This window comes from Schistocerca gregaria, chromosome 3 (genome assembly GCF_023897955.1).
Source record: "Schistocerca gregaria isolate iqSchGreg1 chromosome 3, iqSchGreg1.2, whole genome shotgun sequence".
Classification (NCBI taxonomy): domain Eukaryota; kingdom Metazoa; phylum Arthropoda; class Insecta; order Orthoptera; family Acrididae; genus Schistocerca; species Schistocerca gregaria.
The window spans coordinates 866,130,271-866,157,139 of record NC_064922.1 but is presented as its reverse complement, the minus strand read 5'-3'; the positions used below and the strand labels follow the sequence as shown (position 1 = coordinate 866,157,139).

General features: G+C 43.3%; 1 protein-coding gene across 1 annotated transcript in view; it reads right to left on the bottom strand.

Moving 5' to 3' along the window:
* Positions 1-26,869, bottom strand: part of LOC126355635 (uncharacterized) — a 427,254-nt gene that overhangs the window by 119,045 nt on the left and 281,340 nt on the right. Inside the window, exon 4 of the mRNA XM_050006001.1 lies at positions 15,770-15,923. Coding sequence (XP_049861958.1) covers positions 15,770-15,923 — 154 coding nt within the window. The remainder of the gene's footprint in view (positions 1-15,769; positions 15,924-26,869) is intronic.

Sequence of the window (26,869 nt, the reverse complement as noted above, 5' to 3'; positions counted from 1 at the left end):
CAAAAAGAGAATAGAAGCGTTTGAAATATGATGCTATAGAAGAGAGTTGAAAATTAAATTGATTAAATTGGGAGTTCATGTAACTAATGAGGAGGTGCTGAGTAAAACCGGGGAGAAAAGAAATCTGTGACACAACTTGACAAAATGAGGGATTGGTTGATATGACGTGTTCAGAAACATCAAGGAATCATCAATTTAGTATTGTAGGGAAGGGTGGAGGCAAAAATTTTAGAGAGAGACCAGGACACGAATACCATCTGTTCTTGTTGTGGCCTTGAGTCCAGAGACTGGTTTGATGCAGCTCTCCATGCTACTATATCCTGTGCAAGTTTCTTCATCTCCCAGTACCTACTGCAACCTACATCCTTCTGAATCTGTTTAGTGTATTCATCTCTTGGTCTCTCTCTACGATTTTTACCCTCCACGCTGCCCTAAATACTAAATTTGTGATCCCTTGATGCCTCAGAATATGTCCTACCAACCGATCACTTCTTCTAGTCAAGTTGTGCCACAAACTTCTCTTCTCCCCAATCCTACTCAACACCTCCTCATTAGTTATGTGATCTACCCATCTAATCCTCAGCTTTCTTCTGTATCGAAAGCTTACAAATACCATATGCAGTCTAAAAAGATGTAGGTTGCAGCAGTTATTCGGAGATTAAGAGGCTAGTGCAGGCTAGAGTAGGGTGAAGAGCTGCTACAAACCCGACCTCAGACAGAAGACCGCAGGAACAGCAACAGCCATTTCTTTGCAAGTTTCACCACGTTATATGCTGGTACTGTCTGTGACTGTGCCTTTTTATTGTACCACGAGAAATTGTGGAAAATGGGGTTTAATGTGGAAATCAGTCGCTTATGAATGTCTTATTCTACAAAAAAAAATTCTTCTTCCTTTTGTAAGGAACGTATTCTGAAAGTTTTGTGCCTTGTGTTAAATCAGTTGTATGATTTGCCTGCGTGGGTAATTAATTTATTTTTCAACTCCACTGTGAATCAGTGTTGTTTTTTCTTCTTTGTTTTCAAAAATAGCTCTAATAAGGGTACTGTTACTCAGTTCGGTATATTACAGCAATACCACTAGATATTGTTGCACGCAGTGATAGATGGTGTATTTATACGACAATAATCTGTGTTGCACGTATACATGCCGAGGATTTTGCGTAAAGGCCGTGTTGACACGTCTTCGCTGCAATCGCCATTCAGAGCTACACCCATTGAGACAACGTTTACCTGATCAGATATAAGCCCAGTCAGCGAAGACAAAAAAAAAAAAAATAATAATAATTTTTGCACTGTTTTAGGATGAAGTGTCTGAACAATCTAATAAAAATCCCTATCGGTGTGATGTGAACGTGGGGTTGGTGGGTGTTTAAAGGTCACTATTTCATATTTTTCTTCAACAACTCAAAGACCGCAACTTTAGTCGAAAATATACCGCAGTACAAAATCAAACTACATTAAATTTCCCACAGATAAATTCCTTTTCATTTTTTCTCTACAGCTAATACTATCTACATTGCTGAGTATGGAGAAATCCCAGGCTACTAAAAATAGTGTTTTAATGGTTAAAAATATGTTACTATTAGAAGAAGTGGCTTACTCCCCACAAAATGCATTAACACTACATTGAGTACAGATACGAACAGTACAAACACAAGAAATGCATAAGAACAATTTCTATGTTAATCTCTTCACAGTGTGCTGTACTGCTAGAGGGACAGTTGATTCTTAATCATCTTGCACAACATTGATAGCCTTCTTCTAGAGAAGGAAACTTCCCTCACCATAAATGCTACTCACTTGCCATCTTGCAGACGGAGTACACATCGCCAGCATTTCTTTTCCAGTTCTCCCATGCGTGTAGACAAAGTAACTTCACTCAGCTTGTGCTTACGTAGTGCACTTATTTTCAGTTTGTTAAATGAGCACATACTGGCAGTTGTTAAGCAGGCTGTTATGTAAGTTCAACAGGTGGAGCTATCTACTGTCTACCGCACAGAATACCTTGTCTCGGGTATGATAGTCTGTCAGTTTGTATTCTGTTATGTCAATTTCATTGTCTCCACTGTCACTGGCTCAAATACACCACCCCAGCTCTCTTTCAACACATTGAGTGGAAGAGAAGTAGGACACATAGGTGTTACAGAACTTCATATGCTTCAACATGAATCAAGCAATGGATTACAGCGTTACAGCAACTGTCCTAGACTCGAACATGACCTGTCCCGTTCTATGAGACATATTCACACCTGCCTGGGAAGGTATATGTAAATGTGTGGTAAATCGCTCCAATTAGTACAGCCTACTCTACAAGAGCCAGCAATTCCTGAATGAAAGAGGTATATCCAGTCTTCCAGTAACAAAAGTAATGGTGAGAAAAGTGTAGTAAAATTCTGGTCATTCATTAAGTTACTACCGAGTGACTACAACATCATTACACAGTTTACACTACACTGTCAATGACAGAAAGCCCCAAGGTACCACATTTATCAATCCAGTCCCTTTTCCGCTAACACTAAAAAGATCACCGATAGCATTACACTTAAAAATTACACGCTTGTCAACCATTGTTTATATGAACGTATTTTACAACTCACTTAGGAACTGGAAATATGCACTCATTTAATAAAATGAAAACAAGTCCACTATGTAAGCTCTAGCTCAGTGAAGTTATTTTGTCTTCCCACATGAGACAGCTGGGCAGAAAATCGTGGGGAGGTACAGATTGAAAAAAGAGCATCGTTCATTGGTAGGGAAACCGCCTTTCTTGGGAGAGCGCTACATCTTCCTTGGAGAATGACTAAGACAAATTCCTGTCTGGCAATGTAGTACAGTTTTACGTTGATTTCGTCCATATGCATTTCTGGTGTTAATATTATTAGTAATTCGTATCTGTATTCCACGTAGTGTCAATGCACTTTGTGAAAAGTAAATCCATGCCAGGCATGTCTTCAAACTACATCGCCAGCGATTCGTAAGGTGCGCTACAGACGGTCGGTATAACTTATGGAAACACCCTGTAGATGCTTCTTGCGAGGTAGCGGGTTGGATAGGATGTGAAATCACCAACTAACTCTTCAGTCTGCACACCTATGGAGGAGGGAAGAGCACGACTACAGTCCAATGACCTACCAACCCCTGCGCTTCTACCCTCAATCCCAGAATCCTCCACGCTGTTACATTACCAGAACACAGTTCTCCCCTTAATACGGCTCTGCTGCCCTTACATGTGGTAAAACCTTTAATATTTGTTCTTAACACATTTCTTTCAAAAGGAAATATTTGTTTTATATCATTGAAACAATATTTTATCATCTTTCATTTCTCTATCCGCTGCAGCGTGGTAACTATCAGTCATAGAGAAAACTGAATAGGGCCTTTATATATAAAACTGAATGTAGTTTAATTTCATATTTGTAAATACTTTCGCAAGAAGCCGCTGTTTTCGAGTTTTTCAACACTAACATAAAAACATGTATTATAAAATCCCTTCCACCCCCACGCGCACAACCCATTGGTGGCGACTTCTAGTATATTGTCCAACGCACTCCCTCCTAACACTGTACAAAAATTTGAGATTACACGAGCTTTTCCCCAAAATTCCCTTCGTTGTCTGACGAACAATGTATCACTTAACACTGAACCTGTGCCAGGCCAGCACTTTTCTCGTGCCAGTGGCCGGCCACTTATAAATTTCCCAGCAGTGCTCCTTACACAGGTGGAGCCGCGTCACGGGCTACCTACACGCCACATTATAGGCGGGCTGTTTCATCGGTAGAGTCTGCGCTGTGAACGGCTGATCATTTCGTTCTAGACGCTCATTGTTACTAAATGTTCCTGGATGCATTACATGTTTCCTCGCTCATCACATGAAGATATGTCCATTATTGTCAATCGTGGTCGGTTTTGTGGTCTTGGTGATAAGCTAAGGAGAGGCAGTATGCGGCATGGACGCACTGATCTCCAGATCTTTGAACACGATACACTGACCATTGAATTTTATTGCTACGATGTACTACTTCCCCACCTGCGTCTTTCCTGGGTCACATTCAGACCTGAATTAATTTTTATGGATGACAGTGAGCCAGCACAGAGAACAGCACAGGTCGAGGAGCTCTTGGAAACAGAGGATATTCGGCGTATACACTGATCTGCCCGTTCCCCCAACTTAAATAGCATCAAGAACGTGTGGAATGAGTTGGAGAGACGTACTTCAGCACGTACACATCCACCAACAACAATCTAGCAGTTGCCATCATCTCGGGTGAAGGAAGGAATGCCTGAGCACAAGAACTCCTTACCAACATTGTAAAGAGCAAGAGGGCAGGTTGCAGAGCATGCATTTTCGTATCTGTGACGATCACATTCCATATGGAGAACCATGTCGCGACTTTTGTGATGTCCATGGGACCAACATGTATCGTGGTGACTTCACAGTAGTTGTTATTTTTGCATAAAACCGTCATTTCTGTTCGTGTCGTTGCGTATTTCTTTCACTTAACTTCTGTGTTATACTGTTTCAGTTCTTCCTGTTTATGAGTCAAGTTTCATCGATCTACGCTGTTTGGCAGGGGCACATCGTGTGAAAGTAACTTTCGTCCTTAACTTTTCCACACCAGGATAAGAAACGTAGATCAGAAAATAAGGTCTAGTAGAAATGTATAGATAACACAAAAGTACTGAGTTTCATTGACGAATGAAAAAAAAAATGAAAATTCATACTTGCAGATGTGAAGCGGGCGAAAAAGAATAAATATGTTTAAACATGAGAGTGACATAAAATACTGGATAATTGAGCTGGAATGTCTGGAGGTCTAATGCAAGGCAATAGAAATTGCGCATGAGTAGGGGAGAGACAGACGCCATATGTTGTAAAATTAAACCGAGATTTGGAATTAAGAGAAGTAGCTGTACGAGTTTCGAGAGCTCATATGCCAACCGCTTAGTAAGCCGAGAAGGGAAAGCTGAAGTATGGAAGGAACAATAGAGGGTCTACATAATAGAAACACAACAGAGGAGAAAATTATAGAAGGACTGAAGTAGGTGAAGATGTGACGGGGATGTGGTACTGCGAGAAGAATTTGACAGAGCACTGAAAGATCCAAGTCAAGACCATAGAGTAGATGACATAACCTCAGAATTATTTAGATCCTTGGCAGCTAGCCATGAGAAATCTTTTCCACGTGATGTGTAAGGTATGTGAGACAGAAGAAATACCCTGAACCCTCAGGAAAAAAGTAGTATTTCCAGTTCTAGAGATAGTAGCTGCTGACAGTTATGAATATGTGAAAACCACCAAATAATTAGTTTAATATCTCGTGTCGGCAAAATATTGACACAAATTGTTTACAAAAGAGTGGAAGATGGTTCAAATGGCTCTGAGCACTATGGGACTCAACTGCTGTGGTCATCAGTCCCCTATAACTTAGAACTACTTAAACCTAACTAACCTAAGGACGTCGCACACATCCATGCCCGAGGCAAGAGTGGAAGAGCTGGTAAAAATCTATCATAGGGGAGATTAGTTTCGGTTCCAGGGAAATACAGCAACACGTGAGGCGGTGCTAACTCTGCGATTTATCGTAGAAGATCGACTGAAGAAGGGCATGCGTATGTTTCTGCAGTAGTATTTCTTGATTTACAGTGTGCCTTTGACGGGTTTGCTTGGACAACATTCTTTAAAATTTTGTAGACAGCAGGGATAAAATATATTGGGCTACTTAGAACTTCAGAGGGTCGTGAGAAACGTTGCAGCCTATAATCCGTTGGAATTCGGTGTGTTCATTGAGGAGGGTGTGAAGGAAACCAAGGAGAAATTTGGAAAGAGGATTAAAGTTCAAGGAGACAAAGTAAAAACTTTAAGGATTGATAATGACATTTTAATTCTGTTGGAGATGGCAAAGTTCATAGACTATAATGGAATGAAATCAGACGCTGTTGATGACTGAACTACACTAGAAAACGACATACTCAAAATAGCAAGCTAGTTTTCCTGTTTGGACTTAAATATAACTGATGATGGCCGAAGTAGGGGGATATAAAGTGCAGGCTGGCTGTAAGTAAAATAAAAGAGTTTCTGAGAAAGTGAATTTTCAGTAACACTTGCATTTATCTCGTTGCCATGTTAAGCTTTGCTTCTTTTGCCAAAACACGGCGGAGCTTAAGTGATGTGGCCTCAATAACATACCAATGCAGTTGCAATTGCGACAGAATCCCTAAACAGTGATAAACGAAGTGAGTAACTCAGGACAAGTCTCGTCAATAGATTACAAAAAAGCACATTCTCAGTACAAAAATAAATGTGTAATGTCGTCTCACATTTTGTTGCAAAGACATACAAATTTTCATGTTGTCGCAAAGACATTGCAAAGACATTCAAATTTTCATTTCAACAGATATACGTAGGAGGGAGCAATATACTGCTTGACTCCTCGGTGAAGGTATGTTCTCGAAACTTCAACAAAAGCCCGTACAGAGCTACTGAACGTCTCTCTTGCAGTCTTCCACTGGAGTCAATCTTTCGTCTCCGTAACGCTTTCGCGATTACTAAATGATCCTGCTGCTCTCCGTTGGATCTTCTCTCTCTCTTCTATCAACCCTATCTGGTACGGATCCCACACCTGTGAGCAGTATCCAAGCTGTGGGCGAGCAAGTGTACTGTAACCAACTTCGCCGCCCGGAGGGGCTACAGTCTGGAACCGCGCGACCGCTACGGTCGCAGGTTCGAATCCTGCCTCGGGCATGGATGTGTGTGATGTCCTTAGGTTAGTTTGGTTTAAGTGGTTCTAAATTCTAGGGGACTGATGACCACGGTAGGTAAGTCCCATAGTGCACAGAGCCATTTGAACCATTTATAACCAACTTACTTTGTTTTCGGGTTGCATTTCCTTAGGATTCTTCCAATGAATCTCAGTCTGTCATCTGCTTTACCGACGATTGATTTTATATGGTCATTCCATTTTAGATCACTCCTAATGCCTACTCCCAGATAATTTATGGCATTAACTGCTTCCAGTTGCTGACCTGGTATATTGTAGCTAAAAGATAAAGGATCTTCCTTTCTATGTATTCGCAGCACATTACGCTTCTCTATATTGAGATTCAATTGCCATTCTCTGCACCATGCGTCAATTCATTGCAGATCCTCCTGCATTTCAGTACAGTTTTCCATTGTTACAACCTCTCGATATACTACAGCACCATCGGCAATCACAAAACGTGTGGTCGACCGACACCCTCGTCTCGCTCCTCCTAGATCATCGTTGCTGCGCGGAACAATTCCTAGGGCGTCGATGACTTCAAAGTTCGTCTTCTCGAAGTTTAGTTTTTGCAGTACATTCCGCAACCTTTTCGTTATGAGTTGTGTGCTTCGGTTTCCCGACGTTCTTGAGCTTAGTGCGTTCGGCTTCTCTTAACCCTTAGCCACCGCTAGCCGAAAATTCCACAGTCATCTGTTGATCTGCAGAACTCGACGAAGGTTCGTGAGCTCATGAAACGGCCGAATTTGTAGTTTTTCCAGGTCTCTCCCACACAACGGCCTCCCAGAAGCTTGGATTACAGGAGATCGCAGATTGGTGATCCCTTCATGCCTCAGAATGTTTCCTATCAACTGATCCCTTCTTGTGGGTTTTGCCATAAACTTCTTTTCTCCCCAATTCTATTCTGTAGCTCTTCATTAGTTACGTGGTCTACCCATCTAATCTTGAGCATTCTTCTGTAGCACCACATTTCGAAAGCTTCTATTTTCTTCTTGTCCAAACAATTTATCGACCATGTTTCACTCACATGCATGGTTACACTCCATACAAATTCTTTCAGAAACGACTTCCTGACACTTAAGTCTATACCCGATGTTAACAAACTTCTATTCTTCAGAAACTCTTTCTTTGTATCCTCCCTACTTTGACCATCATCAGTTATTTCGCCAAAAACTCATCTACACTTTAACTGTCTCATACCCTAATCTAATTCCCTCAGCCCTACCTGATTTGATTCGACTACATTCCATTATCTTCGTTCTGATTTTGCTGATGGGCACCTTACATCCACATTTCAAGATACTGTCCAGTCCGTTCAACTGCTGTTCGAGGTCCTTGCTGTCTCTGACAGAATTACAATGTTATTAGCAAACCTCAATGTTTTTATTCCTTCTCCCTAGATTTTAATTCCTACTCCAAATTTTTCTTCCGATAACCCTAAAAGAATTACACTATTCTCTTCAAGAAGACTGTAGTTACTTCTGTTTTTCAGTAGATAAGAAATTGCCATATTCTAAGCGTATGGAGAAATACTCTGCTCTTGCACGCTAGCATCCGTCAAGAACCCCTTCGTTATTTCTAACCTTTTGGGGGAAACAGTGGATGTTATTAATATTTCATTCGCGTTATGTCGTCAGTGCATGTTCGAAAGTGAACGCGCTGCATTCAATCAATTTTGTCAAGGTTAGAGGTTGATACAGATCTAGTTCCAAGTTTAAAACAAAATAATTACACTCCTGGAAATTGAAATAAGAACACCGTGAATTCATTGTCCCAGGAAGGGGAAACTTTATTGACACATTCCTGGGGTCAGATACATCACATGATCACACTGACAGAACCACAGGTACATAGACACAGGCAACAGAGCATGCACAATGTCGGCACTAGTACAGTGTATATCCACCTTTCGCAGCAATGCAGGTTGCTATTCTCCCATGGAGACGATCGTAGAGATGCTGGATGTAGTCCTGTGGAACGGCTTGCCATGCCATTTCCACCTGGCGCCTCAGTTGGACCAGCGTTCGTGCTGGACGTGCAGACCGCGTGAGACGACGCTTCATCCAGTCCCAAACATGCTCAATGGGGGACAGATCCGGAGATCTTGCTGGCCAGGGTAGTTGACTTACACCTTCTAGAGCACGTTGGGTGGCGGACGTGCATTGTCCTGTTGGAACAGCAAGTTCCCTTGCCGGTCTAGGAATGGTAGAACGATGGGTTCGATGACGGTTTGGATGTACGGTGCACTATTCAGTGTCCCCTCGACGATCACCAGAGGTGTACGGCCAGTGTAGGAGATCGCTCCCCACACCATGATGCCGGGTGTTGGCCCTGTGTGCCTCGATCGTATGAAGTCCTGATTGTGGCGCTCACCTGCACGGCGCCAAACACGCATATGACCATCATTGGCACCAGGGCAGAAGCGACTCTCATCGCTGAAGACGACACGTCTCCATTCGTCCCTCCATTCACGCCTGTCGCGACACCACTGGAGGCGGGCTGCACGATGTTGGGGCGTGAGCGGAAGAAGGCCTAACGGTGTGCGGGACCGTAGCCCAGCTTCATGGAGACGGTTGCGAATGGTCCTCGCCGATACCCCAGGAGCAACACTGTCCCTAATTTGCTGGGAAGTGGCGGTGCGGTCCCCTACGGCACTGCGTAGGATCTTACGGTCTTGGCGTGCATCCGTGCGTCGCTGCGGTCCGGTCCCAGGTCGACGGGCACGTGCACCTTCCGCCGACCACTGGCGACAACATCGATGTACTGTGGAGACATCACGCCCCACGTGTCGAGCTATTCGGCGATACGTCCACCCGGCCTCCCGCATGCCCACTATACGCCCTCGCTCAAAGTCCGTCAACTGCACATACGGTTCACGTCCACGCTGTCGCGGCATGCTACCAGTGTTAAAGACTGCGATGGAGCTCCGTATGCCACGGCAAACTGGCTGACACTGACGGCGGCGGTGCACAAATGCTGCGCAGCTAGCGCCATTCGACGGCCAACACCGCGGTTCCTGGTATGTCCGCTGTGCCGTGCGTGTGATCATTGCTTGTACAGCCCTCTCGCAGTGTCCGGAGCAAGTATGGTGGGTCTGACACACCGGTGTCAATGTGTTCTTTTTTCCATTTCCAGGAGTGTATATTAGCTATATTTCACGCACAGCAATGTATGAACTAACATCCACCGAAGTTGAATTCACAGCAACTCCTACGTGACACTGCGATCTAATCGAATTACATGTAGTGTTTTAGTTAACTGTAAAAAATCTCAGCAATTAAGACCATTAATGAGATAATAGGCACTACACCGCGAAGCTGGTGAATGAAGCTATGAGAACCAAAATACCTTTTTTTTTTTTTTTGATGAACTGTTTCTTTTATCGTGTGAGCGGGACTGCAGACCGGCCCGTGCGCACACGATGCTGCTATCCTCGGAAAGTGCTGCAGTTTTCGTGTGCACACCCGTACCAGGGCCCTCTGGGCGGACAGCCCCGGGCGCCACGCCCTACCGCGAGCTGCTCCTTACGATCCTGCGGTGGCCGCCACTGAGGTGCCACTCGCCACTGCAGGTCACACCACTCTTCTCTCAGCTGCTTCACAAATATTTGTTAAGAGTGATGGAGCTGCATTCAGGGGGCAACTCACACTAATTAATGTAAACTGATCTACCACCCACGCAAAGTACTCTGAGACTTGACTCTGCTAGATCTAAGTTGGGCCGAACTGCCACTGGGAAGTGGGACCTTTCTATCAGATGGGCAACTGCACCACGGACTGAGCTTTCCAAGCACGACTGAGCACCCGTCCTCACGCCTCACAGCTCTCGTTCCCCGTCTAAATGCTGGATGTTGATAAGTGAATGCTATGTTTACATTGTGTGCACGATTCTACTAAGCGCGCATAACACAGTTTGTATCCGACCTGTAAAGAAACGTCCTATTACTCACCATGGGTTCGCACTTCAGAAGAATAGCTGCCATCAGTGTCCCTAAAATATTCCAATGTTGTAGGAAGGAAAACTCTGCCTTAGAATAGACAACAACTATTCCCTGTGATTGTACACTACTGGCCATTAAAATTGCTACGCCAACAAGATATGCACATGATAAACGGGTATTCATTGGACAAATATATTATACTAGAACTGACATGTGATTACATTTTCACGCAATTAGGGTGCATAGATCCTGAGAAATCAGTACCCAGAACAACCACCTCTGGCGGTAATAACGGCCTTGATACGCCTGTGCATTGAGTCAAACAGAGCTTGGATGGTGTGTACAGGTACAGCTGCTCATGCAGCTTCAACACGATACCACAGTTCATGAAGAGTAGTGACTGGCGCATTGTGACGAGCCAGTTGCTCGGCCACCATTGACCAGACGTTTCCAATTGGTGAGAGATCTGGAGAATGTGCTGGCCAGTGTTGCAGTCGAACATTTTCTGCATCCAGAAAGGCCAGCCGTACGGTGCGGCCGTGCGGTTCTAGGCGCTTCAATCTGGAACCGCGTGACCGCTACGGTCGCAGGTTCGACTCCTGCCTCGGACGTGGATGTGTGATGTCCTTAGGTTAGTTAGGTTTAAATAGTTCTAAGTTCTAGGAGCTTGATGACCACAGACGTTAAGTCCTGTAGTGCTCAGTGCCATTTGAACCAGAAAGGCCCGTACAGGACCTGCAACATGCGGTCGTGCATTATCCTGCTGAAATGTAGGGTTTCGCAGCGATCGAATGAAGGTTAGAGCCACGGGTCGTAACACATCTGAAATGTAACGTCCACTGTTCAAAGTGCCGTCAATGCGAACAAGAGGTGACCGAGACGTGTAACCCATGGCACCCCATACCATCACGCCGGATGATACGCCAGTATGGCGATGGCGAATACATGCTTCCAATGTACGTTCACCGCGATGTCGCCAAACGCGGATGCGAGCATCATGATGCTGTAAACAGATCCTGGATTCATCCGAAAAAAATGTGTTTTGCCATTCGTGCACCCAGGTTCGTCGTTGAGTACACCATCGCAGGCTCTCCTGTCTGTGATGCAGCGTCAAGGGTAACCGCAGCCATGATCTCCGAGCTGATATTCCATGCTGTTGTCGAACTGTTCGTGCAGATGGTTGCTGTCTTGCAAGCGTCACCATCTGTTGACTCAAGGATCGAGACATGGCTGCACGATTCGTTACAGCCATGCGGATAATGCCTGTCGTCTCGACTGCTAGTGATACGAGGCCGTTGGGATCCAGCACGGCGTTCCGTATTACCTTCCTGAACCCACCGATTTCGTATTCTGCTAACAGTCGCTGAATCTTGATCAGCGCGAGCAGCAATGTCGTGATACTATAAACCGCAATTGCGATAGGCTACAATCCGACTTTTATCAAAGTCGGAAACGTGATGGTACGCATTTCTTCTCCTTACACGAGGCGTCACGACAACGTTTCACCAGGTAACGCCGGTCAACTGCTGTTTGTGTAGGAGAAATCGGTTGGAAACTTTCCTCACGTCAGCACGTTGTAAGTGTCGGCACCGGCGCCAACCTTGTGTGAATGCCCTGTAAAGCTAATCATTTGCATATCACAGCATTTTCTTCCTGTCGGTTAAATTTCGCGTCTGTAGCACGTCATCTTCGTTGTGTAGCAGTGTATTTATTGGAATCACTTTTGCACATGTTGTGTCATTACAATGCACAAAAACAATCTCACGTATCGTCTGTTCAGACAAGGGGATTCTGGTATTAAATACATCAAGTAACATATAACATAAAAGATCAATAATATGACAAAATTCAGTATAGTTAATTATTTTAACTGGGAGAAAGACTCTCTGGTGGAAGACTATCCTAAGGTCGAGCTGTGTGTCGTCGAATCTGTAAATCTTGGAAAATCCTATGCTGTGCATGGCTCATTCTATATAAGTAAACTTTCACTACGTTTTAGTGAAGCGGAAAACATTCACTTCACCATAGTCTGCTTTTAATGGCTAAGTGCATGCTGTTCTCTCAAGAATTTAATTATATTGGCTCTCTTCGTTCTCCGCTTAACAGATTTACTAAGAGAATTCAGCCAGCTCTTGACTGAATTTTGGGGCCGGGTGAACAAAATGTTCACGCCAATACAATGTATCTCCTTTTCCTGTCATCACATCAGAGAGGGATGCTCTCCGACCACACTCTATGACGTTTCAAGGGAAAGCGTCTGTCACGCTGGGCAGTTGCGCGTCTCCTCGGCCTAGCTTCCTTTCCCTCTATAGTGGGGTTGGACACTGGACGGAACAGCCAATGGCAGTCTCTCTTTCATTTCTTGTAGCCATGGCTGTCCAATCAGCAAATGGCTTAATAAGTACAGTGTCGTATAATTGGCTGGGTTTCAAGAGCGCAGCCAGGTCTCTTACCCTCCTTAATAACACACCATCATCCACAAGAGTGCTAAGTTACGTCCTCGCGCGCCGCTCACGTGATATACTGTTCTTCCCTCAGTTCTCTGCAGCACACATCACCTGCGCTTGACCTTGACTAGGCTGCGGTTCTGCAGGCCATTGCGTCACAACGCCGTTAACTAAAACTGGGTCCTCTCCAGTGATACTTGCACCCTGTCTCTACCTAACTCAAACATGCAAATTTACGTAAGGGAGTTACTCTCGTCATTCTAGATGACAAGTGTATTAAATGTCAAACAAACGAAATATACACACAAAAAGCCGTCTGATATTGCAAATCAGCTTATTGGGACACTATGAACGACACATAAAACTGAGGCACCCGACATGTAAGGTATCCAAAATTCCGACCCCTTACAACCGCCAGTACCTCGTCTCCTGCTTCTAAATTGCGCATATATCTTGCATACCTTGAGACACTAGTACTCCTGTAACAAAGAATGTTGCGGAGACATGTCTTAGCCACAGTCTTGGGAACTGTTTACTCCATGAACTTTTCACTCTGCAATGGGGTGTGCGCAAATTTCAGATTTCTTGGCAGGTCAAAACTGTATGCCGGACTGGGGCTCGAACTCGGGACTTTTGCCTCTGGTAGAGCAGGAAGAGGTTCCAGTCTCAAATCCCGGGCTAGTACACCGTTTTAATCTGCCAAGAAGTTTGAGGTCAGTGCACACGTCACAGCAGGGAGAAAATTCATTCCTGTCAGAGAATTATGTAGTATGCCAGTGTAGGAACCGATTACCTCAGTGGTTTGGTCCCTTAGGAATTCACATTTGAACATTTGAACTTAACGGAATCTGATTCCTTCCCTACAAATTTCATCAATGCCCACTCACCCCACGTGATTTGGTGCCCGGCGATCCCTAAACACAACTGACAGAATAGGAGGCTCGGAATAAAAGCGTAGCAACGTTTGGGAAGCTTAAGTACAGACTGCCGCACGTTGTTTACTTCTGTAAAATGCACTGCACTTGGCCCCTGTTGTATGAGCAAGGACGTTAGCTCGCCTGTCAGCTGCACCACGAACATATTTTATCAAGTGTAGTACAACCGGAATGAGCGACCGACGTGGAACAATTACTCTTCAATTGCCTTTTCACCTAGGAAAAGCGCACTTAGATCTACTGCGAATTTTTTTTAATTTTCTTGTTCCCTTGAAAATACTCTTTAATGGAGAAATTTGTTCTTTGAAGATATGTTAAAGGTATTGAAATCAGACATAAACTTACCAGCTTGTGATCCATTGTTGATAGTTGTGAACTATATCAAAGTAAATTCGCATCTGCCAGTAAATCTTTTATCAAAGGCTGCCGCTCCCAATACATTGCTCCCCTACCTTCAGGCAATTCTGGAGGCGCAACTAGAGCCACTTGTTATTAGTTGTAATTATGTTTTAGATGTTTCAGGTAGTCTTACTTCCCATGTATGATAAGAAAAATTTGGTGGAAGTTGTACTTTATGCAAGACAGCATTTGTTTATTTTTGTTTTATTCGAAGATACTGAGCAGTTTCTGAGCTGTCTTCAGTGTGTTTTGTTTACTATTATAGTTTTATACCTACCATACTTTCTACAGCATGTCATGCTTTCTGAAGCTGTAGTGTTGCTGCCTACTGTTTTAGACCTCATAGTAGAACCGTTTCGTTTTCTATCGTTGTTTTAGCAATTACACATGCATTTTCTTAAGTTAACAAAAAATGAAGGTTATATGTCATTAGGTCATTCGTTATAGGCTGGGTTAGCAGGCTGAACTGATTTTCACCGTGGCACCAGGAAGAGTGTTTTGTTACTGTACGTGCCAACTATCCCATAACTACAAGGTTATGGAAGGGCTTTTACTTTCTCATAACACTTGTGCTGGTGCCACGGGCCAGATAACTGGCGTGTAGTAATGGCTGTTATGAATGCGCCAGGGTAGCCGAGAGCGCTAACGCGCTGCTTCCTGACCCGCGTATCCGTACCGGCCCTGGATCGAACCCGCCCGGCGGCTTAAAGACGAGGGCTAGTGTGTGCCGGCTGGCCAGCCTGGATTTGGCTGGTTGGCTGGTTGGCTGGTTTGTGGGATTGATGGGACCAGACTACTAGGGCCATCGGTCCTCTGGATTTGGTTTTTAGGCTGTTTTCCACATCCTGCTAGATGAATACCGGCCTGGTCTCCACTTTCCGTCTCAGTAACACGCGTCGCAGACATTAAAAACACGTTCACACTATTTCACAATTTGCACTAGATGCAGACAGCTGGGGTACGCTGATTCCATCTCTGGGGGGTAGGGGGTGGCTGCAGGAACGGCATTCGGCCACCCCTAAAACTAACCTTGCCAAATCCGTTTTAACCATGCTCTGGCCCTGCGATCACAGCAGGACAATGGCGTAAGCGAAGGAAGAAAGGAAGTAATGGCAGTTGCTTGAACGTTGTGAGAGTTGTGTAATGCGTGAAGATGGAGACTGAATCGTCCGAAACGGGGAGCCTTCTTTCTGAGACACTGTAGCAGAAGAGACTCATTGTTTAATAGAGTCGCAGACGTCGCCCTGACAGGCCGCTAGGCGGTGACGCGCGCCAGCCTGGGGCACTGACCTCGTCGGCGAGCAGGTTGCCGCTGGAGTGCGTGGAGGCGGAGGCGACGCGGCCGCCCCCCGCGCCCCCCTGCAGGGGGTCGCTGCTGTCGTCGCGGTGCACCACCCCCGTGTAGCCGTCGGCGGCGCGCTCCCGCAGCTTCCGCCACGCGATCCTGCCGGCACACGATGCACAGTAGTAGGGTAACACGGTTTCTGTGCTACGGGAAATGGCTATAGCAATAACAACAAGCAAAAACCACTAACTGACCAACTTATTGTAAACTGGCTCCAGTCAAACAAAAGTCAGTCAGTTAGTCAGACGATGAAGAATTGTCCGTCCTTCATCGTTCATCATGGAATCTCTTTCTTTCACACAATTATTTTCTTAAGCATAAAGGGCAAGTGGCAATGGAATCTCGGCTATGATGAACAGGCGAGACTGTAGGTCATCCAGACAGTCGAAAATACGGGTAATCGGGAAAGTCAGAAAAAATAAAATCATCTGGATTAAACAACAAGTATACACACTTTACATTTATTTTCACATAAAGATAAATTATACATTAATTTCCCACAGGTACATACCAGATAATGATAAAAACACCGAGAGCACTGAAAAAGTAAGTTTCTTTTAAGGGGGTAGGACTTCAAATGGGCTGACCTGGAGCAGGAGAGGCACCACACGACATTTTAATTTCCACTGTCTATACTTTTACAAATAAATTCATAAAACTTTGTCAGCATGACCAGGAAGGATTCAGGATTCACACTCATAGCAGTGGAAGTTCACAAACATGTTGTTGTTTGTTGTTGTGGTCTTCAGTCCAGAGACTGGTTTAATGCAGCTCTCCATGCTACTCTATCCTGTGCAAGCTTCTTCATCTCCCAGCACCTACTGCAACCTACATCCTTCTGTATCTGTTTAGTGTATTCATCTCTTGGCCTCTCTCTACGATTTTTACCTTCCACACTGCACCCCAATACTAAATTGGTGTTTCCTTGATGCCTCAGAATATGTACTACCAATCGATTCCTTCTTCTAGTCAAGTTATACCACAAATTTCTGTTTTCCCCAATTCTATTCAGTACTTACTCATTAGTTATGTGATCTATCCATCTAGTCTTCACAAATATAACTAAATAAATTTTTTACATGTGAAATTTCATCATTTTTTCACTTACTATTGGCTGCATTTGTTGTTACAGGTACAGTTTTCTTCATAAGTAAGAGAGAGACTCTGATGAAAATTGCGCTGCATACAAACCACACTTACAGGTGTGCGAACCTCTAAAATTTATTTAATTTATGAAAAAGTGAATGAGCTATTACATTTGAAACTTCATATTTAGAAAACCTCAAATTTTATACTTAATTATCTCAATTTTTACCACAGTTTTTAATAGATTTGAAAAATTCTAGAGTTTTGTGCTAAGGAATATGAAAGTAATAGGTTATTTATTTTGGATGTTACATGTACCTAAGCACAAAAATTTGAGTTTTGCGGAAAGTGGCCGTTTAAGTTTCTGCTTGTATTTGGCATTCTATTAGAAATATCCAGCACAAATGCAATTTTTCTTCATTTTATAAATCACTTTTCTTCCTTTTCACATCCCTATGATGGAATCTTCTGATATTTTGAGCTCCAAAAATGCTTTCAGTACACGCTGTCTATCTATCACATACAAAGCTTTGATGCAGTTCACTCCGGGCTTAATGCCCTTTTTCTCTAAAAAATATTTCTTGCTTTGCACACGACAATTAAAACATGAAACTGCATCATAAACATCAATAGCAAGTGCATTTCTTTTCACAAAAATGATTTCTGGCAATCTTTTCCATACACATTGGTTAAAACTTTCGTTTGAGTTTTGGGTATCGCCATGAAGACATTTCTTCAAGACGTTTTCGTTTGCAAGGCGCCTGAATATAGGTTTGGGCTTGCATTACAGCAGTTGGTAGAGAATTCCTCTGATGATGTTCTTCACCATCAGAAATTGACCTTTGGTAACCACATCAAGATTCACTTCCTTTGGGGCACAAGTTGTGGATAGGGTTATTATCTGTGGACATTTTGTGGAAGTCTAAGGCCCAAACTGCTGGCTTCATATTTTTCAAGTCCCCTGTGTTCCTTCTTATTGCCATGCCATAATATGTCTCTAGCTTATCAATTTCTGCATTCGTCAGTCGCCCTGTCTCTTTAATTCTCTTCCAATCAGATAATTTTTTTTTCCTGACACATCATGTGTCAGCCTTCTACGTCTAGTGTCAAATCTTCTCTGTACATGTCCTACACATTCCAATTTCTGCACAACAGTCTCAGCTCCATACGGAGCACATTTTTGATCCTCAAGGAACTTTGCTATCACCATCACCATTTACATATGGCAGAAGAATGTTGTGCAAAGGGGTGTGGCACTGCATATTGGTTGACTTCAGACCAAATAATATGCTTTATAATCATTCAAATGTATAAGCTTTGTACATCAAACTGTTCATGAATATGTGTGCTACAAAAATGGCTATGAGCACTATGAGACTTAACCTCTGAGGTCATCATTCGCCTATAACTAGGAACTAATTGAACCTTACTAACCTAAGGACAGCACATACATCCAAGCCCAAGGCCGGATTCGAATCTGCGACCGTAGCGGTCGCTTGGCGCCAGACTGCAACGCCTAGAACCGCACGGCCACTCCGGCCGGCTGCGCTACAAATTAAGCATATTTTTGAAAAATCGAATTTTTAAAAAAAATTTTACGTTCAACACCCCTTTAAGGTTCTTGGACTATCCGAACACCTACTTGTGTACGTTTATTTGGACATCGTCCGTCCTTCGCCTTGTTGGGGACATTTTTCAAACTGAATGTCTGTGGAGGAACGTCAGTTTGTTCTTCGGCAAGAACTGAAACCAGAGAAGGCAGTGATGTTCGCTGGGACCTGGAGCGGAGTAAACGTTCTAATTCAACCCAAAGGTGTTCCATGGGGATGTTAGGCAGGCCAGTCTATTTCAGGAATGTTTGTGTCGACAAACCATTGCCTCACAGATGTTGTTTTACGACCGAGTACTACCATCATTCTCATACATTCATCGTCCGCGAACTGTTCATTCTGTGAAATGTGTTCGTATACTTCCGTGTTTAGCCTTTTCCTATGTGCAGTAAGAAGACCCTGTCCGAAACGCGAAAAACGCAGCCATGTCGTAGCATCAGCTACGGGTACTCCAAATCAATCGTTCCCACCCATCCACTGTAGGATGGCGTCGTTGTTCACACAGAGCATCATTTAGCGGTGCGTGCAGTATGTGCGCTTTATGAGGCCCCATTCGTTGTATGTCCCTAGGCGCAGTCGCCGTGCTGGCTGGCTGGACTTCTGGTATAGCACGAGTGATTCCTGCCACTGATCTGACAACGTTTTTGTGCAGCCGTCCTCCGTAGCCCTGTTACCAGGATATCAGGTCTGCATGATCTTCCTTTAGCTATGGCTGTTCCTTCTCGTTTCCACTTCATAATCACGTTAGCAAAGAGCGACTTTGGCAGTCTTAGAAGGATTGAAGTGTTCCTAATGGATATGTTGACATCCACTGACCAGTCCACGTTCGAGGTCACTGAGCTCTTGTGACCCGCTCTGCTGCTGCAGTTTCTCTGCTGACAACTCAGTACTCTCCGCCTTCTCTTGTATTCGCTGGTGCGCCTCTCCTGACATCTAGTGGCCACTCTCAAACTACAGAGCGGAGTCGGCAAACTTTTCCTCATATAAAGTTCATCGTTTGCGTCGTGCACAACCGTGTAGGTGAGTCCATCAGAAATAGTTTGGTCGCAGATTGTTTCTTTCCTCTTTCCAGTATTTGTCCAGTATTCGTCAGTATTTGTCACAATGTCTTCAGATTGAACGCCAATTTTGTCAGATAATACGTTATTACTGTCGTCATTGCCTGCATAGAACTAACTAGGATAATTTCGCCGTCACAAAGCATACAATCGCCAACATTATTCCCAAATGGTTCAAATGGCTCTGAGCACTATGGGACTCAACTCCTGAGGTCATTAGTCCCCTAGAATTTAGAACTAGTTAAACCTAACTAACCTAAGGACATCACACACATCCAAGCCCGAGGCAGGATTCGAACCGGCGACCGTAGCGGTCTCGTGGTTCCAGACTGCAGCGCGTAGAACCACACGGCCACTTCGGCCGGCCCAACATTATTCCCGTTTCGCAGCCAGGTATTTATCTCTAGAACACCTATGTCTGAGTAATGTGGAATCTTTGGAAAATCTTCGACACCAACATGGCAACAACGTTTCTTTTTCAGCAGTTCTCCTTTACAGGGTGGTTCATTGATCGTGACCGGGCCAAATATCTCACGAGATAAGCGTCTAACGAAAAAACTACAAAGAACGAAACTTGGCTAGCTAGAAGGGTGAAACCAGATAGCGCTATGGTTGACCCGCTAGATGGAGCTGCCATAGGTGAAACGGATATCAACTGCGTTTCTTTAAATAGGAACCCCCACTTTTTATTACATATTCGTGTAGTACGTAAAAAAATATGAATGTTTTAGTTGGACCACTTTTTTCGCTTTGTGATAGATGACGGTGTAATTTACGTTACCGCTGTTGGTGAATGACGCTTCGTAGCTAAATAGAACGCGTGCAAAATGTCTGTCATCGTCCCGTAATTTCTCTTGTGCCCAGTGGCAGAACTGTACTCGGCGTTCAAAGTCGTCGCCATGTAATTCCTGATGCATAGAAATATGGTACAGGCGCAATCGATGTTGATGTAGCAGCATTGTCAACACCGACGTTTTTAAGGTTCCGGATTCTCGCGCAATTTGTCTGCTACTGATGGGCGGATTAGCCGCGACAGCAGCTAAAACATCTACTTGGGCATCATCATCTGTTGCAGGTCGTGGTTGACGTTTCACTTGTGGCTGAACACTAACTATCCGGCGAACGGTCGGGGCACTTGGATGATGTCGTCCAGGATACCGAGCAGCACACACAGCATACGCCCGTTGGGCTCTTTGATCACAATAGCCATACACCAACACGATATCGACCTTATCCGCAATTGGTAAACGGTCCATTTTAACACGGGTAATGTATCACGAAGCAAATACCGTCTGCGCTGGCGGAATGTTACGTGATACCACGTACTTATACGTTTGTGACTATTACAGCGCCATGTATCACAAAGCGAAAGAAGTGGTCCAACTAAAACGTTCATATTTCTTTACGTACTACACGAATATGCAATAAAAAGTGGGGTGCTGATTTCGCCGCTCAAGCTAGACGAGTTTCGTTCTTTGTAGTTTTTTCCGTTTGATGCTTATTTCGTGAGATATTTGGCCCGGTCACTGTCAATAGACCACCCTGTATAGGTATCATGCAGGGCGACTAAGTCTTTTTTCATGAAGAGACCCTCCTTTCTTTTCGACGTCATTTTATATTCCCAACAAACGCGGGATATAATCCACCGAATAACTAGATGTCATGTTGTAGACTAACTTTAATGCTAGCGAAGGAATTTTACTGCAGGGAACAGCGACCGTTACAATTTGAAATTATAGGGCAACCACAACTCGCATTTAACTTCTGCCTCATCCTTACATGTGTTACTAAACCAGCGCCACCGTCACACATGAAAGAAAAATGTGCAACGGCGGCCCACACACACAGCGCCATATTTGTAGCGTGCCGTCCTCGCCTACTTAATATCTGCAGATGCTAGCGTTGGTCTACTGACACATAAAAGAGTGAAGGAGAAGTAGCACGCGACTTATCGATGTTCTACAACGTTAATTTTTAAATTTAATGCTTTTTGTCGTGGAATGTTACCGCTATTACTTCTAGAGTGTCGAATACTGTACAGTTACCGAACTAAAAGAATAAAAGTAAAACATACAAAGAACTGATAAGGATGTAACGAAGACCCGTATTAATGAACGTCGGGTTAACTACGTGCTAAAAATCCTATATTAGACTGAGATCTCGTACGCTATAAAAAGGACTATTTTAGACTTTCCTGCATGTTGCGCTTTCCACACGAAACAGTTTCCAGTGAGTAAAATACTGTATTGAGTACAAACTATTTAATGATTTACTTAATCGTCTAACAGATAACGAGGTGTCTGGTCAGTAGTAGAAAATTAAGTGCGTCATAAAAAGTGTGATGCTGCAAGGAAACAGATACCACTGCTAATCCTTTACAGTGTCTCCTTCTTCCACTGGAAACTTCTGAATATCTTCGTAAAATTTAGTTTTTTCCCTTGAATATGTACTAGAAGCGTTTGAGATCCACCATAATGCTTGATCCAGCAGGCACGTTTCTTCATAAGTCTGCAGAATGGCGTGAGCTCTGTGCCATTTGGAACATATTCAAAATGAGTCCAGTTATAGTTTTGCATCCAATGATATACACTTTCACTTCACTTTTTAAACACTAAACAATTAAATTTACAAATTAAGAAATAGGCACGTTCATTTCAAGGCTTATAATGAGTTTTTACGAACAAAGATGATGTTATAATACTGCTTCCACCATTACTTGAAATTGTGAATCTCGGAAAACAGGACGTGTTACACAGTGAATTTTGCGCGTCGATTACATTACCTGAGAAACTCACTCAGTTTACGGAGCGGATGTGTTCTGTCTTGCTTGCCTGACAATCGCTTAATGACTCCTCAAACCCGAACGCAAGGGAAAAAAAACTGTGTCGTCACACAAGAAAGAAATGATGAATTTTGTGAAATTTCCTTAGGTCTGTAAATTACAAAAGTAAAATGTATAATCTATGATTTTTATTTTGTGCGGTACAATTGGCAGAAAACAATTTCAGTTCACTTAAGCAACCAACCATGTGCCTACATACGTCGTCATGACTTCTGCTTCTATTTCGCTTATGGTACATGTAGCTAGAGTTTTTCTCACGTATCGTGTGCTGGATGCAGAACACTTTGACTATTAACTGTCTTCAGTAAGAAACTGCCTCCAGAAGTATCCTAGGAACGGAAACATTCTGCCTGAAGTCGTAATACAGGGATAGTACCTCACTTTAGTTTCTCCTCTCCTCTCAGTCTTCGTATTTCATAGCATTGTTGAAATTTTTACTTCCCGTAGGTGATCGACCAATTCAATTGCTGCAATACGCTTTGCTACGTCGTTCATTTGCAGTTTGTTTGAAGCGTAGGGGATTGTAACTGTACTCTGGAGCTTAATGACTAATCACTTAGGTACATTAAAAAAATTCTCGCTAGTTAATGTATAGACAGTTATATCCATGACCACACAACTTTATCTACGTCGTACTCACGTTGTTGTTGGGGTGTTCAGGACTGAGACTGGTTTGATGCAGCTCTTCATGCTACTCTATGCTGTGCAAGCTTCTTCATCTCCCAGTACGTACTGCAGCCAACATCCTTCTGAATTTGCTTAATGTATTCATCTCGTGGTCTCCCTCTAAGAGTTTTACCCTCCACGCTGCCCTCCAATACTAAATTTGTGATCCCTTGATGCCTCATAACATGTCCTACCAACCGATCCCTTCTTCTTGTCCAGTTGTGTCACAAACTTCCCCCCAATCCTATTCAATACCTCCTCATTAGTTATATGATCTACCATCTAATCTTCAGCATTCTTATGTAGCACCACATTTCGAAAGCTTCTATTCTCTTCTTGTCCAAACTATTTATCGTCCACGTTTCACTTCCATACATGGCTGTGCTCCATACAAATAAATTCAGAATTACTTCCTGACTCTTAAATCAATACTCGATGTTAACAAATTTCTCTTCTTTAGAAACGCTTTCCTTGCCATTGCCAGTCTACATTTTATATCGTCTCTACTTCGACCATCATCAGTTATTTTGCTTCCCAAATAGCAAAACTCCTTTACTATTTTAAGTGTCTCATTTCCTAATCTAATTCCTTCATCATCACCAGACTTTATTCGATTACATTCCATCATCCTCGTTTTGCCTTTGTTGATGTTCATCGTATACCCTCTTTTCAAGACACTGTCCATTCCGTTCAACTGCTCTTTCAAGTCCTTTGCTGTCTCTGACAGAATTAAAATGTCATCGGCGAACTTCAAAGTTTTTATTTCTTCTCCATGGATTTTAATACCTAATCCGAATTTTCTTTTGTTTCCTTTACTGCTTGCTCAATATATAGATTGAATAACATTGGGGATAGGCTACAAGCCTGTCTCACTCCATTCCCAACCACAGCTTCCCTTTCATGTCCCTCGACTTTTATAACTGCAATCTGCTTTCTGTACAAATTGTAAATAGCCTTTCGCTCTCTGTATTTTACCCCTGCCACCTTCAGAATTTGAAAGAGAGTATTCCAGTCAACATTGTCAAAAGCTTTCTCTAAGTCTACAAATGCTAGAAACGTAGGTTTCCATATGAGCTCATGATATTCATACAAGTGGTTCTCTTCTCTCCAAAGGTCTCTTTAATTTTCCTGCAGGCAGTACCTATCTTACCCCTAGTGAGATAAGCCTCTACATCCTTACATTTGTCCTCTAGCCATCCTTGCTTAGCCATTTTGCACTTCCTGTCGATATCATTTCTGAGACGTTTGTATTCCTTTTTGTCTGCTTCATTTACTGCATTTTTATATTTTCTCCTTTCATCAATTAAATTCAATATTTCTCCTGTTACCCAAGGATTTCTACTAGCCCTCGTCTTTTTACCTACTTGATCCTCTGCTGCCTTCACTACTTCATCCCTCAGAGCAACACATTCTTCTTCTACAGTTCTTCTTTCCTCCATTCCTGTCAATTGTTCCCTTATGCTCTCCCTGTAACTCTGTACAACCTCTGGTTATTTCAGTTTATACAGGTACCATCTCCTTAAATTCCCACCTTTTTGCAGTTTCTTCAGTTTTAATCTACAGTTCATAACCAATAGATTGTGATCAGAGTCCACATCTGCCCCTGGAAATGTCTTACAATTTAATCTGGTTCCTTAATCTCTGTCTTACCATTATATAATCTATCTGAAACCTGTCAGTATCTCCAGGCTTCTTCCATGTATACAGCCATGATTCTTGAACCAAGTGTTAGTTATGATTAACTTATGCTCTGTGCAAAATTCTACCAGGCGGCTTCCTCTTTCATTTCTTAGCCCTAATCCATATTTACCTACTACGTTTTCTTCTCTTCCTTTTCCTACTGTCGAATTCCAGTCACCAATGACTATTAAATTTTCGTCTCCCTTCACTACCCGAATAATTTCTTTTATCTCATCATACATTTCATCAATTTCTTCATCATCTGCAGAGCTAGCTGGAATATAAACTTGTACTACTGTAGTAGGCGTGGGCTTCGTGTCTATCTTGGCCACAATAATGCGTTCACTATGCTGTTTGTAGTTGATTACCTGCACTCCTATTTTTTTTATTCATTATTAAACCTACTCCTGCATTACCCCTATTTGATTTTGTGTTTATAACCCTGTAGTCACCTGACCAGAAGTCTTGTTCCTTCTGCCACAGAACTTCACTAACCCTGTAGTCACCTAACCATAAGTCTTCTTCCTCCTGCCACAGAACTTCACTAATTCCCACTATATCTAACTTTAACCTATCCATTTCCCTTTTTAAATTTTCTAACCTACCTGCCAGATTAAGGGATCTGACATTCCATGCTCCAATCCGTAGAACGCCTGTTTTCTTTCTCCTGATAACGACGTTCTCCTGAGTAGTCTCCGCCCAGAGATCCGAATGGAGGACTATTTTACCTCCGGAATATTTTACCCAAGAGGACACCATCATCATTTAATCATACAGTAAAGCTGTATGTCCTCGGGAAAAATTACGGCCGTAATTTCCCTTTGCTTTCAGCCGTTCGCAGTACCAGCACAGCAAGGCGGTTTTGGTTTGTGTTACAGGGCCAGATCAATCATCCAGACTGTTGCCCCTGCAACTACTGAAAGGGCTGCTGCCCCTCTTCAGGAATCACACCTTTGTCTGGCCTCTCAACAGATACCCCTCCGCTGTGGTTGCACCTACGGTACGGCTGTCTGTGTCGTTGAGGCACGCAAGCCTCCCCTCCAACGGCAAGGTCCATGGGCGTGTCGTACTCACATATGCAGAGAAAAAAAAATGAAAACCCAAAACTACATTTTATACTTGCGAGTGAAAATTAACAATATATTAACTAAGAAAATTGAAGAGATTACTGAAAAAACTTACTCAAAGAAGCAGTCAAAAAGTACTTGTTGAGCAATACATTCAGTGCAGCGAAGGGTTACTTGTATAACATAATGTAGAAGTTTGGTGAAAAGCGTATCACAATTTATAATAAAATCTCCCTGTCATTTCACAACATGCTTCCGCATTATAATGTTCTTTCTGTAAAGACTTAAACTAAGCATAATGCTGAGACCTTATCCTCTTTCCGAACTGAAAATCTCGCTCATTATAGAGGAATGCTAACTCGGTCTTTCAGACAAGCAAATGGATAGGTGCGGTATACAGAAAGGAAACCGGACGCATCCAGCATAGTCTAGACGGCACAGTAGATGCGGTGAGTGGTTGGTGTGGGGAACTGAATGATCAGTGAGTACTAGACACGCGTATATGACTGACTGATGTAGCTAAGGTGACGGTTGAGACACCGCATCAACGTGTCGTAGGGGCACAGTGGTTGAGTTCGCCATTCGGGCGTCCACATTCAAGTTTCGTATGGTGTACCCACAGTGTATCGCCACTGGTGAATGCCGGGATGGCTCCTTTCAAAGGGCACGGCTAACTTCCTTCGCCATCTTCCCCCAATCTGAGTCTGCACCGCACTCCGTCTCTCATTTGCCCGTCGTCGGCAGCACGTCACACGCTAACCTTCTTTTCTTGTTCGTACACTATGAAATAATGTCTTCAGAACAATGTACAAATAAACTGTATTGCAGCCTCTTGTCAGATTCAAAACGAGTGCCGAACTTAGATCCATCCCTGAGTCCCACATTCGAATTCTAGTTCGGCACTCGTTTTTAATCTGCCAGGAAGCCAAACGAGTTCACACACCTATGCGGAGCGAAAATTCATTCTGGGAGCAGTATAGTACACTAGGGATAACCGAAATGACGTGGCACTGTTATTACAAAACGGCCTTGTACT